This window comes from Solanum stenotomum, chromosome 10 (assembly GCF_019186545.1).
Source record: "Solanum stenotomum isolate F172 chromosome 10, ASM1918654v1, whole genome shotgun sequence".
Lineage (NCBI taxonomy): Eukaryota > Viridiplantae > Streptophyta > Magnoliopsida > Solanales > Solanaceae > Solanum > Solanum stenotomum.
Genome location: NC_064291.1, coordinates 28,588,920 through 28,609,050, shown reverse-complemented (window position 1 = coordinate 28,609,050; position 20,131 = coordinate 28,588,920). Strand labels below are relative to the sequence as shown.

Here is a 20,131-nt window from a genome sequence, read left to right as displayed (position 1 = left end):
GTCAATCCCCTCCATAGCTCCATACTTAGAATCTTTAAAAGTCAGGTACTGGAACCCTCGCAGTATCAATCTACGGATCAACAGTACGGTCCGTAGATCAATCTATGGACCGTCGATGGGCACCGTGGTTCCACACTTGGTCAGATTTCCCTGACTTGTCCTCAATATCATGCCTGCTGATCTACGGTCATCTCCTACGGAGCGTGAATGGACCTACGGTCCGTAGATCACCTCCGCGAATGCCCTTTTTCTGCATTTCTTTCAGCTGTCTCTATACTTCCGCGCGTGAACACCTTTCGTGCAAAACATGATAAAAATACAAAAAAACCAATATAAAAAGTCTCTAGACACACACAACTTGTAAGTGAAATGTATTAGAAATATCGTAAACTCACGATATATCAACACCCTCAACTTAAATTCGTTGGTTGTCCTCAAGCGACACACTACAACTCTAAACGACACTTGTATAGAAGCAAGCATTTCTAAATTCAAGCAATCACATGGCTCTCTACCTCCTCATTGTCCGGGTGCACATTCGTTCTCTTAGACTCGACAAGCCAATTTGTGTCGATCACATCATGACACAGACCAACCAACTGACACACAACAGACACCTTCTTACTGTCACCCAGGTACCAACTTTCCGACGATGTAACTAGTGCCCTTACTTCAAACGAAATCCCCTTTTCGCAAAAATTTAATGTCATTCATGGTACAAGGATTTATTCAACACTCACGCTCAGAAGTAATTTCAAATACAGTTAGTGCTTACTGCCAGAAGCTTGCCCTTATTTTCACTGCTTAGACTCTCCAAACTAGACTCTAGGATCACTATAGGACTTTATTGGCTTGTAACGTAGGCTCAGGGTCAGGTGTGGTACATTTGGGTACTGCTTAGTGACTTTCTGCCCTCCTTGTCATTACACTAGGCTTTTAACCTCTTTTTGCCATATTTTTGTCATATTATAGCTTTACCTTCTTTCCCTTAATTTTCTTCAACCATGAATGTGACTTTAGACTTTGTGGCTCATTTTCCTTTTATTTTATTGTTCCTCTAGCTTTTAACAAGTCACATCCTTTCCTCACGTTTTCCCCTTCTATTTTTTTTTCCTTTTTTTTCCATACCCATTTTTCTTTCAGTTTCCTCTTTCATAGCCACCCTCAACTTATGGATTTTCCATTAGTTGAGGTGCACAATACCCGATGTCAGGTCAGGGCCAAGATTGAAGTTACTTTTTACATTGGCCACCCTCAACTTAGGCTTTTGGACTAAGACAAAGTGCACATGTCCAATGAAGGACCGGGTCCAACATAGTAGATTCTGGGAAAGTGAGTTCGGGGTTTTAGAAAGAAATGGTTAATTTTTAGGCTCAAAATTGGATCAAAGGGGACACTTAATTCATTGGTTGAATCCTTCTAGGCAATTTGTGGATTTTTTCAGAACAATGGCCCATGATCACTTCCTATCCTTTAGATTGAATTGTCTTAGCAGGACTAACCGAGCAAGTTTTAGTTTTGCACAAAACCGTTTGAACAGTCAATGATTCTCACCCACTCTTGGCACCTAGTTTCATTATCAGATTATCAGATTACCCCGTTCAAGTTTCGGGTCTAGTCTTGCCATCAAGTCAATTGTTACTATGTCATACTCAGAGCCAACACAATCAACTAATCGTAGCCTACTTCTAGCATACAACCCAGAATCTGACGGGTATCATTTTTCATAAGCCATCATGCTTCATTCTGTATCATGCTTCTACAGATACAATCCTAAGACATGCCAGTTCAACAAAAATTAAACAGTCTCTTGGGGGAAAAGAACACAGGCAAGAAAACCCCAAGAGAGGATACATGAGTTGGGTTACTCAGGCTTCACCCTATCACTCACGATCCATTTACCCCACCCCCAACAAAAATAGATGCAATTATCCACAATGCATACATAAACAGTAAAAAAAAATGGATTTGTGTGAAGCAAACCTGTGGCGCAAAGCGTCGGCGAATCATCAACAAGCAGGGGGGTCCGATTTCCCAGAGCCCGCAGGAACATCAGTGGGGGCACCCTCAGTAGTGCCCACCTCAGCAATCCTAGCACCCTTAGTAGTTCTCTCTATCAACCGCTCCGCACCATCAGTGGTGCTCACAACGTCCCTCAAAATAGGCTGAACCTCTGCAACTGGGGCAGAGCTCGATGCCCCTGCAGCTCTCTCACGCACCCTATGCTGGGGCAACTCTTCGTCTGCAATTGAAGCCCTCCTAGTCTCTTTCTTCTATCGACGCTTTCTTTTCTGAGCTTTCTCTTCCACCGTGCGATGAGAGCGGTGCCGCTTGCCCTTGGCATGTGTCGCTGCAGGCCCCTCCTCGGTGGTCCCACTGAATAGAGCCTCAAGCACTGTATCATCAGCCAGTGCAGTGGGAGCAGCCTGAGTCTCAACTGAAGGTGCAGCAAGAAGGGCATCAACGTCAGTCCGGAGGCTGGCTAAGTCAGCCTGCAAAGCAGATAACTCTATGCCCGGAGTTGTTCGCTCGAGGACTCGCAAGTCAAAGGCATCAAGGCGCTTATTAACAGCCTGGACATTTCGGTCCATCATCCCCTCCATCCTGCGCTCCATTCTAGACTCGGACTCGGCAATCGAGTTTTGCATCCACGGCTGGATGTGATGCAGCAGTGTGGCCATCCGCACCTCTAACTTCTGTACTCTGGCAATCGGGACAACCGTCGCTCCTAACTGTGTTGTGGACCGGGAAGAGCTAGGAGCAACACTAGCTGCCTGAGAAGAGGAGCCTGGGACAGTGTCGGTGTGGTCTGGGATAATGGGGTCACCGCCCTGTGCCTGCCCCACAGTGTCTGCAAGATCAAAACCCAAGGGAGGTGCCTCAATCTGGGGCTCTGTGCGAGGTGCTGCCACATTTGTCTCATCTCGAATAAGGCCGATGTCCAATGCCCCTATAGGGTGGACTAACTTGTCACAATGCCAGATCGGCACTCCAGAGTCCCTGCACAAATGAAAAATCAGACATGGGAAGGGGTAAGTAGTGGAGGTCCTGAAATCTATCTCGTGAATCTCTGCCAGCAAGCATGCGCGAAAAGTCGATCTTTACTTCTGGTACCAATGCTGCAACCATCACCGCTCTGTCCCAAGTGACTTGATTGTCAGCTTTTGTAGGCGACACTCTGTTACGCACCAGCAGCCAGAAGAACTTGGCCACAAAATTTAACGTGGCCTTCCGGATGCCCAACCGTGGAGCAGCGACCCATTCCGCCCGCTCGCCATCCGCAGCAATGTTCCTGGCCTGCCATAGTATAACAGCCTCTCGCTGCTCAGCATTCCTCTGAAAAGCGCCACTCCGCACGATGTCCCAGCGATAGTCAAACTCTGAAGTGTTAGGAGACCAAGAGTGGCCCGTGGTAGGACCATAGAGAAAACAGCTAATGGTAACGGGTGAAATGTCCACCGAACACCCTTGAACCAAGGTGGAAGTGAGCGGAGCCTGAGCTAGTGGCTTTGACCGCTTGGAAATGGAACCGCGGAGAGTGGCCGCATAGGAAGCATAGAACTGCCATACAATCTCCTCGCTATACGTCCCTGGGTTTCGAGCCATCCAGTCACACTTGTGAAGTTTGAACAGCCGGTGAATATCTGGAACATTATGCAAGCTCCCCGTGAGGACTCTGCGCTCCTCTGTAATTAGTCGGGCCATCTTTTGTTTGTCATTGACTATCTTAGCATCCCGATAGATTTGCCATTGACCTTCTACACACCACCTATTCAACTCGCCGGCTACCGGAGTGGGGTCATCATTCCTTGGTGCAGGTATGGCCTCTGAGCTAGTTGTCTCGTCAGACAAGGCTGCTTGGTCATTCTCTCCAGACCCTGTGGATGATTTGGCATTGGACCCTGTAGCATGGATAGACTCTAATTGTGAAGAGTGGGCAGACTGGGAGCCTGAGGCATGGGCAGACTCGGACCCGGACATAGGTCCCTCTGAACTGGAAGTAGCCCCAGTTGGTGACTCGATCAGTGTATGCTCCTCATCAGACTGGGAAACAGTGACTACGTCGGGGAGCACCTTCCGGGGGGTGCTTCTGGGTGCAGCGCGAGAAGCCCTAGGGTTGAGAGGCACATATGCTGGGTTAGAGTCGTTGTCGAATTCCTCATCAATAAACCGGAAACTAGGGGCAATAGATTTGGAGTTGCCCCGTTTTGAGTAGGTGACCATCTTCTTGGGTGCCATCGTACCTGCGGGAACGATATTAGTGCCAAAACTAACCATACGCAGCAAAAGAAACTTTTAGAATTGGTAACGACCCTCAACAAAGTTCACAAAAAACATTTTGACAGATGCTATAGTGGTCATCCACGGAGTAGACCTACGGTCCGTGGATGTCTTCCGTGGATCAGGGAGCCTGACATATAGGTCACAGATTGAAACCACGGAAGTGTAGAACGGTCCGTAGATGGACCTACGGACCGTAGTCCACCTCCGTGGTTTCACACTTGGTGAAATTTTTCAGGTGCATCCAATTACCAACCCCATCTACGGTCCGTAGATGGATCTACGGTCCGTAGACGGGGTATCATGGAAGCCATCAGTGCCAGGTATCATACATTTTTTGCCTTAGTTTTCAACATTAACACTACCTCATCATGCATTTACAAATTGAAATTATGCTAGTTCATCATTCTTAAGATTCTAAGATTCCAACCGATTATTATACCCAACAATTTAGACTAGATGTGGAACCCTAAATCGAAACTAGCATATAGTTGTTACGATCACATACACTAATGCTATAAAATCACTATCTATCGTTCCAAGGGCATTGTAATATTCAAGTTTATCATGCACTTTCATCTAACAATTACCCAAGGTCAAGACCCAACTCCCGACTCTCTATATTCAATCTATGAATCGAAATTCAAAGTGAAGGGAAAGTCTATTACCTTACAAGAAACAAGGAGTGGGGTGATTGCGTGATGATACCATGCTTAGCAAGACCAAGGAGTCACCTCTTTGTTACTGACCAAACACCGGACCCTTTTGTGTGAGATTATGGGATGGGTTATTTTTGGTATGGAAAGGATTTTGGGAATTTATGGAAGGGAGGATATTATGTGGTAATTATAGCGTGATTTAGGGAGTTTAAAGAGTGGGTGAAACGGTTTTGAGAGTAATGGAGGGAAGGGAAATGGTTTGAAACATGGGGGCTTTTAAGTAAGGGGGTCCGGGTCGGGTCAGACAACCTTAGGGTTTGGACTCACGAGACCCCGTCTACGATCCGTGAGTCGATATACGGTCCATAGATCGGGACCGTAGATCACTATTACACTTGGACAAATTTAGGGACTTACCTGGGATCTACGGATACCGTTGACGGTCTGTGGATCAATCGACGGACCGTCGATGCGATCCGTAGACCTCTGCACCAGACCATTTTCTGCAGATTTATTGCGTGGTGTACCTGCACATGTAGCAACCAATAGACTATTATTTTTTTACATTTTCTGGACACTTTTTAGACACGGACCCTATATTAATTCTAGCCAACACTAAGAACTAAAACACTAAAGCACTTACCTACATTGATACTAAGACGAAAGTAATCAAAGAAAGCTAAACTACTAAATGGAAAACAGAACCCTATCGTTGGCCAGATTGTACATCTTGGGTTGCCTCCCAAGCAACGCTTGATTTAACGTACATGACGCAGGTGTCTTGATTACTCAGACTTCATCAAGATTGCAGGCCTCAATCACCTCTTGCATAGTTTCAGCATTTCCCAGATAGATCTTGATCCTTTGCCCGTTCACCACAAACCTTGTTGCATCCTTATTTTCAAGCTCAACTGTTCCATGCGAGAGCACTTTTGTGAGCAAAAATGGCCCAGTTCACTTGGACTTGAGTTTGCCTGGAAATAGGCGCAACCTAGAGTTGAATAGCAGCACAAGATCACCAACCAAAAATTCTCGCTTTTCAATTCTTTGATCATGATACCTCTTCATCTTCTCTTTGTACAAGGCTAAACTTTCATAAGCTTTTAGGCGAAACTCATCAAGCACATTTAAGTCATTCATCCTTTGATTAGATGCAGTGCCCCAATCCAAATTTAACTTCTTCATTGCCCACATAGCCTTGTGGTCTAGCTCTATTGGTAAATGACAAGGCTTCCCATATACAAGTTGGTAAGGAGACGTACCTATGGGGGTCTTGTATGCAGTGCGATATGCCCATAGAGCATCATCAAGCTTCCTTGACCAATCAGTTCGATTGGCGTTCACAGTCTTCGCCAATATCTGCTTTATTTCTCTGTTGGACACCTCAACTTGACCGCTAGTCTGTGGATGATAAGGAGTGGCTACATTGTGACGGACATCGTATTTCTCAAGTAGTGCCTTGAACAACTTATTACAAAAGTGCGAGTCTACATCGTTAATAATAGCCCTCGGTGTACCAAAGATGGAGAAGATTTTCTTTTTCAAGAATGTGGTGAAACCCTTACCTTCGTTGTTGGAGAGTGGTACTATTTCCACCCACTTCGATACATAATCAACCACAACAAGAATATACTTCATCCCATATGAACTCACAAATGGACCCATAAAATCAATGCCCCATACATCAAACAATTCTATCAGCAATATAGGATTCGTAAGGAGCTCTTGCCTCTTTGAAATCCCTCCATCTCTTTGGCAACGATCACAAGACTTGGCGAAATCATGAGCATCTTGGTGGATGGTAGGCCAATAGTATCCACAGTGTAAAATCTTATGTACAGTCCGAATACCACTATGATGCCCACCAACGGGCGATGAATGGCATGCTTCAAGTACACTCAACATCTCAACCTCAGGCACACAGTGACGAATAATCCCATCAGCACAACTACGATACAAATAAGGTTCATCCCAAAAGAATTTCTTCACATCATGCATAAACTTTTTCCTTTGGTGAAAAGACAAATCGGATGGCACAATATCGCTTGCCAAATAATTAGCAAAGTCTGCAAACCAAGGAGTCAAATCATTAGAAGCAGCTAATACCTGTTCATCTAGAAAAGCATTATTAATTTCAGCTCTATCTCCAAGCTTTAGCATAGCCTCTTCCTCTAATCTGGACACGTGGTCGGCAACTTGATTTTCGGTTCCCCTTCTATCTTTTACCACAAAATCAAACTCTTGCAGCAACAATACCCATCTAATCAATCGTGGTTTTACATCCTTTTTCGCCATCAAATACCTCAATGCAGAATGGTCAGTATGCACGATGACCTTAGTACCAAGCAAGTAGTATCGAAATTTTTCGAATGCAAAAACCACCGCAAGAAGTTCTTGTTCGGTCACAGTATAATTCTTCTGGGCCACATTTAGAGCTTTGCTAGCATAGTAAATAGGGTGAAGAATTTTCTCGCGCCTTTGACCCAATACTACACCAAGCACCACTCCACTCGCATCGCACATTACCTCAAACGGTTGTCCCCAATCCGGTGAAATAATGATAGGTGTTGTAACCAACTTTTCCTTCAGCTCTCCAAGTGCTCTAATACAAGCATCATTAAAATAGGACTTACTCTCCTTCTCGTGCAGTTTGCACAAGGGATGTGCAATTTTTGAGAAATCTTTGATGAATCTCCTATAAAAACCTGCATGCCCAAGAAAACTTCTAACACCTTTTACAGAGATAGGTGGTGGAAGCTTTTCTGTTACCTCAATTTTAGCTTTATCAACTTCAATACCTTTCTCTGAAATTTGATGACCCAACACTATACCTTTTTTTACCATGAAATGACACTTCTCCCAATTCAGCACCAAGTTGCAGTCTTCACATCTTTTAAGCACATTGGCCAGATGTTCTAGACAATGATCAAATGAATCACCTACAACTGAAAAATCATCCATGAATACTTCAATAGTGTCCTCCACCATATCAGAAAATATCGACATCATACATCTCTGGAAGGTCGTTGGAGCATTGCACAATCCGAATGACATCCGTTTGAAAGCAAAAGTCCCATATGGGCAAGTGAAGGTGGTCTTCTCTTGGTCTTCTGGAGCTATAGAGATTTGATTGTAGCCTGAATACCCATCAAGAAAACAATACCAACCCTTTCCTGCAAGTCTATCCAGCATCTGGTCCATGAACGGCATAGGAAAGTGGTCTTTTTCTGTCCACGCATTCAACTTCCGGTAATCCATGCAAACTCTCCATCCAGTGACAGGCCTCATTGGAACAAGCTCATTTCTTTCATTTGGAACCACAGTCATACCACCATTTTTAGGCACGCATTGCACAGGACATACCCAATTACTATTTGAAATGGGATAAATAACTCCCGCTTCCAGCCACTTGATGATCTCCTTTTTGACTACCTCTTGCATAGGTGGATTTAATCTTCTCTGGTGCTCAACACTGGGCTTATGATCTGGCATGAGTTGGATTTTGTGAGAGCAGATACCGGGGGGAATCCCAATAATATCTGCAATAGTCCACCCAATCGCTCGCTTGAACCTCTTTAATACAGTCACCAAGCACTCACCTTGCCTTGCATTCAAATTTGCTGCAATGATGACCGGCAAAGTATTCTCTTCGCCTAAATAAACATACCTCAAGTGCAGTGGTAGAGCTTTAAGCTCCACTTTCGGTGACTCCACAATAGATGGTCTTGTGGGTGGGGACTCGCGATTCTTCATATCTCGCTCATACTTCTTTGGTTTGGACCGGTATTCACACTTATCAAGTGCGGCTACCAACTCATCATACTCTTCAATACCATCACTACCGAAATTCATCATGACTGCTGCTAGTGCCTCAACACCTAGTCGCTCTTGAATTTGCACTTCTGACCCACTCTCCACTCTCTAAGTTATAGCAAATACTATTTGGAGCTCACCATTCTGCTTTATGGACCTACAGATATTGAAAGTTGCTTCTTCATTGTTCAGTCTGAACTTCATCTGTCCCTTTTCCATGTCAACCAATGCACGCCCTGTGGCAAGAAATGGTCTCCCAAGGATGATGGGGACCTCGAAATTAACCTTATAGTCAAGAATCACAAAATCCGCCAGAAAGATGAAAGGCTCTACTTTCACTAGCACATCATGGAGCACACCTATGGGCCTCTTCACAGTCCGATCAGCCATTAGTAACCGCATTACAGTGGGCTTTGGGTCCCCAGACCCAACTTCTTGTAAATAGTTAAAGGCATGAGGTTGATGCTAGCACCATGATCGCACAATGCCTTAGCAAAGTGTAACAGCCTTATAGTACATGGGATCGTGAAAGCACCAGGGTCTTTCTTCTTCTGCACCAGAGATCTTATAGCAATAGCACTACAGTGCTGCAATCTATCATCATCTTCAAAACTCACAGACTTTTTCTTTGTTACGATATCTTTCATAAACTTTGCATACCCAGGCATTTGCTCCAAGGCTTCTATCAAAGGAACATTGATAGAAAGCTGCTTCAACATAGTAATAAACCTGCGATATTTACCATCTTCAGTCTTCTTCACTAACCTCTGTGGAAAAGGTGGTGGAGGTCTAGGTATGACAACCACTTTTTGATTTATCTCCACCGCTTGCTCTGTTGCTTTCTCAGAATCTGGTCTACCCTCTATCACATCATCTTCTTTTCTAATCTCAACTTCCACCACTGACGGCATAGGTGGATCTATGGTTTGCTTACCCCCTCGAGTAGTAACTGCCATACAATGACCATCATTTTTTGGATTATGGATGGTGTTGCTAGGAAGAGTGCCAGGTTGACGTGGGTTTACTGTAGTAGACAACTGAGTCATCTGCTTCTCTAGATGCTTTATTGACACTGCATGGGCATCAACCTTTTGACCAATGCCAGATAAGTCGTTTCTCATCTCCTTCACATTCTCATCTGTCGCATCAAACCTTCTCATCATCTTCTGCAGAATATCTTCAATACGCGTCATATTGCCTCCAGTTTCCCTAGCACCAGATTCCCGATTTTGAGGGGGAACATAGGGTCCAACCCGATCGTTTCTGTTGCCATAGTTGTTCCTGTTGTAGTTGTTGTCGCGATTGAAGTTCCCATCTCGGACATAGTGACCCTCTCGGCTGTAATTTCCATAGTTCCGACCTTGGCTTCCTTGACCTTGGCGCCAATTTTCCATGTTGGATCCTTGGGCATTTGGTCGGAAACCCCCCATCTGATCGTTCACCGCATAAGTATCCTCTTCATAGTTAAGTAGTTTACAGCATTTTCCTTTTCTGCTCCTCCACTCACATGCTTCAATACCAACCCCAACTCTGTCCTCATCTAAGCCATCTCCTCACGAATGTCATCTACAGAGTTAACAATTGCATTATGAACAACAAATGTGTTTCTCCCAGTATCTGACCTCCTAGTGGTCCACGCTTTATTGTTGTGAGAGATCCTCTCCAATTTTTCAGCAATCTGTGCATTTGTACAATCACCATATGAACCTCCAGCAATAGTGTCAAGTACTGCTTTATTGTTATCATCCTGTCCTCGATAGAAATATTCCTTCAGTGACTCATCGTCAATACGGTGGTTTGGGACACTTCTTACGAAAGTAGTGAATCTGTCCCACGAGCTACTCACAGACTCCCTAGGTAATGCCACAAAATTGTTGACCCTATCTTTTTTATTGAGCTTCTTATACACAGGATAGTACTTTGCTTTAAACACCTCTGCTAGTTGGTCCCATGTGAAAATTGAGTTATAAGGAAGCTCAGTGAACCATACTACAGCATCGCCTATTACTAACAGAGGGAACACTCGTAATCCAATGACATTCATATCCAAGTCTGGTCTACCTACACAACTTTTGCAAACCACCCTTAGCTTGGCCAAGTGAGCATGTGGATCCTCCAATGGAGATCCTGAAAATAAGCCTCTTGTTGTAAGCATCTGCATCAAACTACTAGTCACCACAAATGTGTGCCCTGGAGGTAGAGGAGGTAGGACAATGGGTCCATCAGAGTCTGCTATGTCGATGTTGCCCCGATAGTTTTCATGTTGTTGTGCGCCTGGTGGACCATGCACTCTCACTGCATCTCCCAATTGATTTTCAGCTAGACCCCGGTTTTCCCCACCAATTACTCTTGGCTGTTGTAACTCAACTGCTTCATCTAGATTTCCTCCGATAGGATTAACTGGAAGTCCTTGATTGTTCATTCTTCGTAAAGTTCTGTTCAACTCTGGATCGTACGGAGTAAGTGGTTCGCCTTGGCTCTGTGTACTTGGCATACACTAGAGTCGGAACCTGAGAGAGACAAAAACAAAGAAAAAAAATAAAATTAGGAAATATTTGACTTAACATTCAATAATGTCGTTAAAAATAAATCTAAAAGCCAGATTCCTCGGCAGCGGCGCCAAAATTTGATACACTCAAATTACACCTCCTTATAGAAGTATAATTGATCGTTATCAAGTAAAGAACCCAACTTGTATGTTGGGATCGATCCCACGAGGAAAATGGTTTAGACTTTACTTTAACTAACATTTATATTCAATTGGTCAAATTATCTCCAGCAATAGGTAATAAAAGGGGGGTTGTGCTTGTGTGAAACAAATAGTAAGAGCTTAATAAGTAATCAATAATCAAACTCAACTTTGGTTGTTATCAAGATAAGAGAAATAACTAGGGTAGACGTGTTCCCCACAATCTCATAACGCAGTAATCTTAGTAATAGCAATCCTTTTCTAGTGTATTACATGCAAAGTGATAAGTTAGGTATCTCTAAATCCTTGGTCCGGCATCTAGAGAATTTCACTCCGCACCTTGGTCCGGCTACGTGTGTATAATTTACTAACCCTTATCTTTACCTTATATTAGACATCATAATCGATGTTTGGCTTAGTTATTACTTCGCACCAATCGACACTAGCCTATTAGATAGTATCACACTAAATCTATGTTGATAATTCCTTTCTTGTTGATTACCTCCTTGGTCCGGCAAGTAGCAACAAGGCGAGTTCTAACGTTGGCCACCGTTAAAAAGACTTCTAAATGAAAGAATTATCAATACATGCAACACACTATTCAAGAATTTCTTATTTACTATTCATACTTTGTTAATCGCTCATGGTTCCCACAACCCTAGTTGTGGATTTAGTTACTCATATTGGCAAGAACACAATTCATAATTGTAGATGAAAAAATCATGAACTTACGTAAAGAGAATAATAAACCCAAAAATTTAACGTGAATTGCAAAGCCAAAATCTTCAAAACGAACTTAGGAAATCAATAATTGCTAGCGTTGCAAATTAATCTCCAAAGTTACAAAGTAAAACTAGAATAATAGTGTCTAACCCCCAAAAACGAGGTTTACATGCCCTATTTATGGAAAACAAATTCTAAATAAAAAGGGAAACAAATTAAGGAAAGTTTTGTTCAGGTACGCATCTTCAATCCACGAGACCAACTTACGGACCGTCGATGGATCTACGGTCCGTAAGTCCCTTCCATCGATCGGGACTTAGAAAATATTTCGGCTTCCAGAAATCAGCTTTTCTGAAGCAAACGACTGACCAGCAGTACGGACCGTAGATCGACCTACGGTACGTCAATCCCCTCCGTAGCTCCATACTTAGAATCTTTAAAAATCAGGTACTGGAACCCTCGCAGTATCAATCTACGGATCAACAGTACGGTCCGTAGATCAATCTACGGACCGTTGATGGGCACTGTGGTTCCACATTTGGTTAGATTTCCCTGATTTGTCCTCAATACCATGCCTGCTTATCTACGGTCATCACCTACGGACCGTGAATGGACCTACGGTCCGTAGATCACCTCCGTGAATGCCCTTTTTCTACATTTCTTTCAGCTGTCTCTATACTTCCGCGCCTGAACACCTTTCGTGCAAAACATGATAAAAACACATAAAAACCAATATAAAAAGGGGCCTTAGACACACACAACTTGTAAGTGAAATGTATTAGAAATACCATAAACTCAGGGTATATCATGGGGCTGGTTTGGGGTAGGGGTCGGTGGCTGGTTTGGGAGTAGTGGTAAAAAGATATTTGAAATTAAAAAAATAAGAAAAGTTAAAAAAAATTAATTTTTTGTATGGGAAGGGTCGCTCGCTGGGTAGGGTCTCACGACCTAAAAAAAGATGTGATGGCACTCGTCTTATCTCACCAAGACAAGTTAGCCTAAAACTCAACCATTACGATAAAGTGCGGAAATAAAATAAAAATAGAAGTTTAATAACAATTACTAATGCGGATAGAAAGTCAGTTTAACTAAATCCCCAAAACCTGGTTGTCACGTGCACAAGCCTGTCGCGCCCCATTTTTTCTCAAAACGAGTTTTGGTGCCCGACCTAACAACTCTTTTTGGGCTTTGAAAAATGAAGAGTTGCCACCTAACGAATTAAGGCGCGTTAGGGAACCTATCTAACCTAGGTAAATCTAACTAAGGTCAATGAACCAGAGATCAGGGTAAGGGTTCAAGTTACCTCGAGGGGAAGGTGTTTGGCATCCTTTGAGGTCCACAAATGTGGGTCCCGGCCGTATCTCATGCAATTTATGTGAGGGTTACTAGTAGCATTTAAGGTCATTTCGTTTATTTATTTAATCAATTAAGCATGTCAAACTAAGTAATAACATAATACTAAACAATTAAGGGAACTTTAGTTATTTTAATTAATTAGTTAAGCATGCAAGAATAAGTGATGTAACAAACAATAAATAAACATTTAAACAATTAATAAAGAGAAGAGCGAGGAGACAGAAGTTGCACAATTAGATAGGCGAATCAATTTTTTATTTTTTACTAAACTACCCCCAAATAATTATAATTATTATAAACATATAAAAGGGAGAAGGGAAGGGAGACTCTGAAGGACTTTACGAATCAACACTTGACTTTTATATTCGATCAGCTTCCGTGTAAGGACAGACAAAACCAAGGTTTGTCAATAAGACCGAGTCGATGTCATCATCTTCGTAGGGCCTAGACTACCCCTACCCCACCACCACATGTTTTTCATCTCTACAAAGGTGTCTAGCATCCCCGCTTAAGGTCCAAGAGGCATTGAACTTCTATTAGGAAGGGTTTAGACTGAAATAAACTCCTAATAGGTCCACCTAGACACCATGCCAAACAATTTAGACAAGCATTTAGCACATATGGTCTCATATTGGCCTCTAGATTTTATTTAGCATGCTAGCAAACACACATAAGGTGAAAGGTCTCATGCTCAAGTATGTGCACATAAACATCTAAGCAAGCAACATAGTAATATTGAATAATAAAAGGGCAAAAAGATATAACATAATGCAGAAAATTTATTTTTTATTTATTTATTTATAAAGCATGGAGATATTATTTATTAGTTGATTAAAAGTGGCAAGACAATATTTCCTAATGTAGAAACTAAAATTATTTCAAGCAGAATTTTATTAGGATAACAAATTTACAGTGACAGATTATGCAAAAAATAGCATGTTAATGCAGTAGCAAATTAGACTATTATGTGAAATTTGTTTTAAGTGGCAGTCGGTGTTCAAATGCAGAAAATAATTAATACATGATTTTAATTAAGATAAACACACAGCTAGGGGTGTTCATGGTTTGGATAAAAACCGATTCAAACGAAAAACCAAACCATACCGATTAAATAATCCGATTTAATTTGGGTTTTGGTTTGGTTTGGTTTTAGATTGTTAAGACCCGATAGTCATTGGTTTGGTTATGGTTTTGTTCGAAAAAAATCGAAGAAATAACCGAACCGAACCAACAAGTTATATACATAAATTTTATTATTATACATACATAATATATTATATTTGTAAACAATTTTAAAGATTTTATATTTGTTTCATCAAAATTTATTTATAATTTACTTGTGAAAGAAAAAATGTCAAAGGTGAGAACATTTTTCTTATTAGTTTCATGTATATGAGTGTCTATGAAAATTCATTGTGGGACTGAAAATGTCATTGTCTCTTCCTTCTATGCCAAAATAGTGAATTTTGAAGTTTTATTCAGTATAAAAGTTAGCATCGTGTATTTTTTTTCATTACCTCTGTTTAGATATTAAAATGACAGAAAAATATATATATTTAAACTTTTACAGGTGATGATAACCACTTCATAATATTTACAATTCACACTATGTAGACACAATATATATATGTATAAAAATATTTATAGTAATGTGTTTTGTTTGTGGCTTCTAATTAAAAAATGAAGAAGAAGATACAAATAGCCATCAAAATCAATAAAAACAGTAATTAATGTCACAACTCAAAGCATACATTTCACAACTAATTAGCATCCGTTCTTCTAACAAAGCCCTTACCGAAAGCCATTGCATGCATTTATATAGCACAAGCGATATGTAATACGCTTGTATTACATTGCCATTGCTAATTATCGGGCAAAACTAAATATAAAAGAAAACTAATGCTTACGCCGACCATGTGAGTATAAGAATTCACCGTCTAGGCATTTCATCACACATTGTGATCAAAAGAAGATGTTACATCATAAGGTCTCTACAATTCATGAACCAAAATTAAAGTTTAATCTTCTTACAAGTTACAAGGAGTCCAATACATCTAAGATAGCCTTAAATTCATCTATATATACCACCATTAGACATTTGTGTAGAGCTGTCAATATGGGCTGGCCATCCCATCCAGGTTAACATATACAGTTTTTGAAATTTAACGGGGCAGGTCGGGCTAGCTCATTTTTTGTGTGGGCCGAAAAATGGTTGGCTCAGTCCACATGTACGTGGGCTACGGGCTTTGCCAGGCCAACCCTCTTTTCTTAAAAGTAGCATTTTTTAAATAAATTTTTAAATTAAATTATAATTAAAAAATATTATCATAAATATCGACAAGACAATAACTCATGGTGTTAGTGTTACTACTTGTTAATCAAATACACAAATAAAATTATCTTTATAATATTTATTAAGTTTAATTTCAAGTAAAAGTATAAATAGCTAAATAGAAATATTAACCTAATTGTTTTCCAATGATCATAATAAAACAGAAAAACTATGAAAATATTCCATAGCCTATGACCTATGTAGTGATTCCCTAGAAATTTTAAGGAATTTTTATTTTATGTAGTATATATTTTATAAATATAATTGTAATTAAATTGTAATATTTCAAGTTTTAAATAGATTTTGAGTTTAGACTCTAGTTATTTTTGATACTCTATTTTATTTTTATTTTTTAATTAATTTTTGTTTGGCTCACGGACCGATCCTATTCATATTTCTCAAGCCTCACAAATCGACATGTTTGTTCAGGCCGAGCTAAAAAGCCCTTTTTTTAAATGGGCTCCAAAAATCGTAACCCGCCCCTATTAAATAACGGGTTAAGCAAGGCCGGCCCAACAGGCCTAACCCATATTGACGGCTCTATATTTGTGTATATACTACCATTAAACATTTTGTGGATTGATGATGGGTGAACATGAACGAAAAGTAAGTAAGACCTTAACAGTTAAATCAAACAAAAATAAATACAAGAGACATATATATACAAAAGAAATAAATAATTCCATGAAGAAATTGTTGTTGTTCATGTGCACCTGAATTAATATAGTTAGTAGCTATAGTAACTACCAAAAGTAAGTAATTTGTGAACTTCTCTTGATTTTTGAGACATGTCATGCTGGATATGAAAAAATAAAAATGAAAATTTAATTTCGCTAGAGAAGGTTGAACATGATCCTCTATTGGGTGTTCTAGAGATAATAGATCTTGATGATCGTAGTAAAAGTACTACAAATTACCATTATGATTTATCATATTTTTATATTTAAAGAAGAGGACCACACTTAATCAGGAAGAGAAGGCAGAAAATAAGAAAAGTAAAAAAAATTTATGATGATTTAATCATATTATCAAACAAAATTAGATACCACGAAAATCCAATTTTAGGAAAATGGGAATCAAGAACAGTGAAAAATTAAACTTAGCAGCACTGAATAAAATAAATCACACGGCAAAAGAAACGAAGACAAATTTAGAAATTTGAAATATATATGGATCAAAAAATACATTCCAGGCAAAGGTCCTAAACCCAGTGGCAGATTTCTCCAATTTTTTAAGCTAAAATATTACTCTGTAAATAAAAAAGAAATATAAAACATCACAATTGAGGTTTTGATTAGGAATATGATATCTCTTGTGTTTATATATATCAATTGAATATGAAACATAAAACCGACAATAGAGAATGATAAAAAAGAGTCGGAAGAAAACAGTGTAGAAGCAAAAAATTAAAACCAACACAAAAGGAAAGAAGATAAGTTAATGAAATAAAATGCATGATGTACCAAATTAGTGAGGTGGCCATTAAACTGCTGAGGTTAAGACACGTTAGTTTGTATAGATGAGTAAATGTCAAAATTATCCTTGAATTGGAATTGAAATTCCAAGAAATATTGATACCATTTGTTAAACTCATGCTTCTAGTAGAAATAATATTGCAATCGTTAATTAATAACTATGCATTAAAATTGTCTCCAATCTTTTAAACAACCAACATTAATAGAAGGGCAACAACTTCTACACCCAATATTGATAATCATATTAAGATGCACTTTATTCTATATATGTATAGTCATGCTTCTAGTAGAAATAATATTGCAATCGTTAATTAATAACTATCCATTAAAATTGTCTCCAATCTTTTAAACAACCCACATACAGCCAACATTAATAGAAGGACAACAACTTCTACACCCAATATTGATAATCATATTAAGATGCACTTTATTCTATATATGTATAGTTAACTATATAAAAAAATTTGTAAGAGTAGATGTACTTTTGTTTGTTTACCTGCAAGAAGTGTAGTGCTTTCTTCGTAATTCGTCCGCAAAGGTGCTACCTCCCTTTTCTTTTCTTAAATAATTAGGTATTAAAAGTCACAAATCCTAGCAACTTATTTTTAATAAATATGGGTCAAGTGATATATGCTACTCATTAGTCACAAATTAAATTAATTATCTAAAATTTATACATTAATTAATTAACTATAGTTAAACAGATAGTTCAAAATTTTCAAACCAACTTCATCGACTGATTAAAAATGACTCAAGACAACTATTGAGAGGGGTAAAACGGTAATTTTAGAAAAGTTTCCAAAAATGTTTTTCCGAGTCATTACATATATAGGGGTAGGGTAAGGAAAAATATATTGAAGGATGAAATAGAGTTTTGAAAAATGTTTTCCTTAATTTTTGAAAGTTGATTTGAAAAACATTTTCCAAAACATTAAGTCAACCAAACATGGGAAAATTGGAAACATTTTTCAGAAAAATATTTTCCTACATACCAAATACACCCTTAATGTTAATAAAATAAGGATATAATAAAAAAAAATAAAAATTATCCTTTTTAGAATTGTCAAAAATTATAAGTAAAAGGAGAAATCAAATTAGGAAATATTTTACCAGTCAATAAGGAGTGAGGGAGTAATAAATAGAAAAATATTTAGCACTAAATTAAAGGCATGTTTAATTGTCTTTGTGTGGAATTAAGATAAAAGGAAAGTGATTCCGAGAAATAAGTACTACTATGTTTAATTTGTGATAACCTTCCTTTCTTCTCCTAGTTGAGCGGTGAAATTTATGGTGTTTAGTTAATCGCTCTTGCTCACCCTTTTTCCTCTTTAACATCCAAACATAAATTAATTAATCTCTTTCTCTCTTTGATTTATTAAGTAATAAGATTAAGGTGTTGGAGTGGATCTCTTGTTCAATATATAATGGAATGGCGTCCGTTTGATATGACAGTGATCTCTGCGGACGCCATTAAAAATGTAAATCTTTATTACCCTATGGATGTGTACGTAGAAGTTTCCATCTTTGGTTATGCCAAAAACAAGAAAAAGACATTTGTGGACAAAAAAGGTGGAACTAACCCAAAATGGAATTACCCCATGAAATTTACCTTGGATGAGCCTTCCCTTACTAAACCTGATCTTTCCCTCTTCTTTCGCCTTAGATCAAATCGATTTTTTGGTGATAAGGATGTTGGCATTGTAACCATTCCAATCCAAGAACTATTTACGCATTCCAATTCTAACGATGATGGCTCTTCTGAGAGAGTTGTGGAATATCAAGTTTTCACAGCTGGGACAAGGAAACCTAAGGGTACATTAAAGTTTGCATACAAATTTGGAAAGAAATTTGCGCATACACAACAACATATAAATGGCTATCCTGCCTTGCCGCCTGTCACGGGATATCCACCAACTCATATGCCACCTGTTTGGTGTGGTACGTCATCCACCGCGTATCAATATTCCCCTCCTGCTGCAGGCGGATACAATCGTGATCAATATCAGCAACAACCTCCTCCGGGATATGGATATGGATATGAATACAGATATAATCCCCCGATACAGCAGCAGCACCAAAACCAACACCAGCAGCACCACCAGCAACAACAAGTACAACAACTAAAGGGTAATAATAAGGTTGGAGTTATGGGAGTAGGGTTGGGTTTGGGTGCAGGGATAGTGGGTGGTGCTTTAGTTGGACATGCCATTTCACATTAATTAATCAACTGTCTAGATCTGTACATTTTTTGCTTTAATTTTGTCTAACATTTTGTTTCATATTGATCAAATATATAATGGTGTTATATGTGTATATTTTGTTTTCCAATTTTTAGCAATTAATCTTAATTGTATTGTATCATTCAGGGGCGGATTTAGGTACACTTAAGGTGTGTCACGTGACACGGCTTCGTCGGAAATTTTTACCGGATATACCTATATACATATGAAGAAAAAGAAATGTTAAAAGGTAAATACGTTAAAAGAACACTCCTTTGTAAAAGAATGGCAGAGGCGCCACGTTCCGTGTATTCTGTCCTGAGTTCGATTCCTCGAAGGTTTTTTTTTCTCTCTTAATTTTTGCTCCTTCTTCGGGATTTTCTTTTTCTCTTTTTTTCATATTTTTTCTCTCTCTTAATGTTTGCTCTTTTTCGCGATTTTCTTTCACGTTTTACTTTTTTTTCTCTTAATTTTTTGTTATAGTAGGTCCCCTTCATTAAAAACCTATGGACCCACTCTAATTCATTCAAAATCTAACTACTTTTTATTTTATTTTTAGAATTAAAATAAACTCAACATCTTTG

The 20,131-nt window shown here is 39.4% G+C and overlaps 1 protein-coding gene across 1 annotated transcript; it reads left to right on the top strand.

The window, feature by feature from the left end:
• The first annotated feature begins 18,717 nt into the window (after positions 1-18,717).
• Positions 18,718-19,562, top strand: LOC125841863 (protein SRC2 homolog). The gene has a single exon (XM_049521047.1). It carries the CDS (start codon positions 18,753-18,755, stop codon positions 19,545-19,547), a length of 795 nt encoding a protein of 264 aa, XP_049377004.1. The 5' UTR covers positions 18,718-18,752; the 3' UTR covers positions 19,548-19,562.
• The last annotated feature ends 569 nt before the right edge of the window (positions 19,563-20,131 follow it).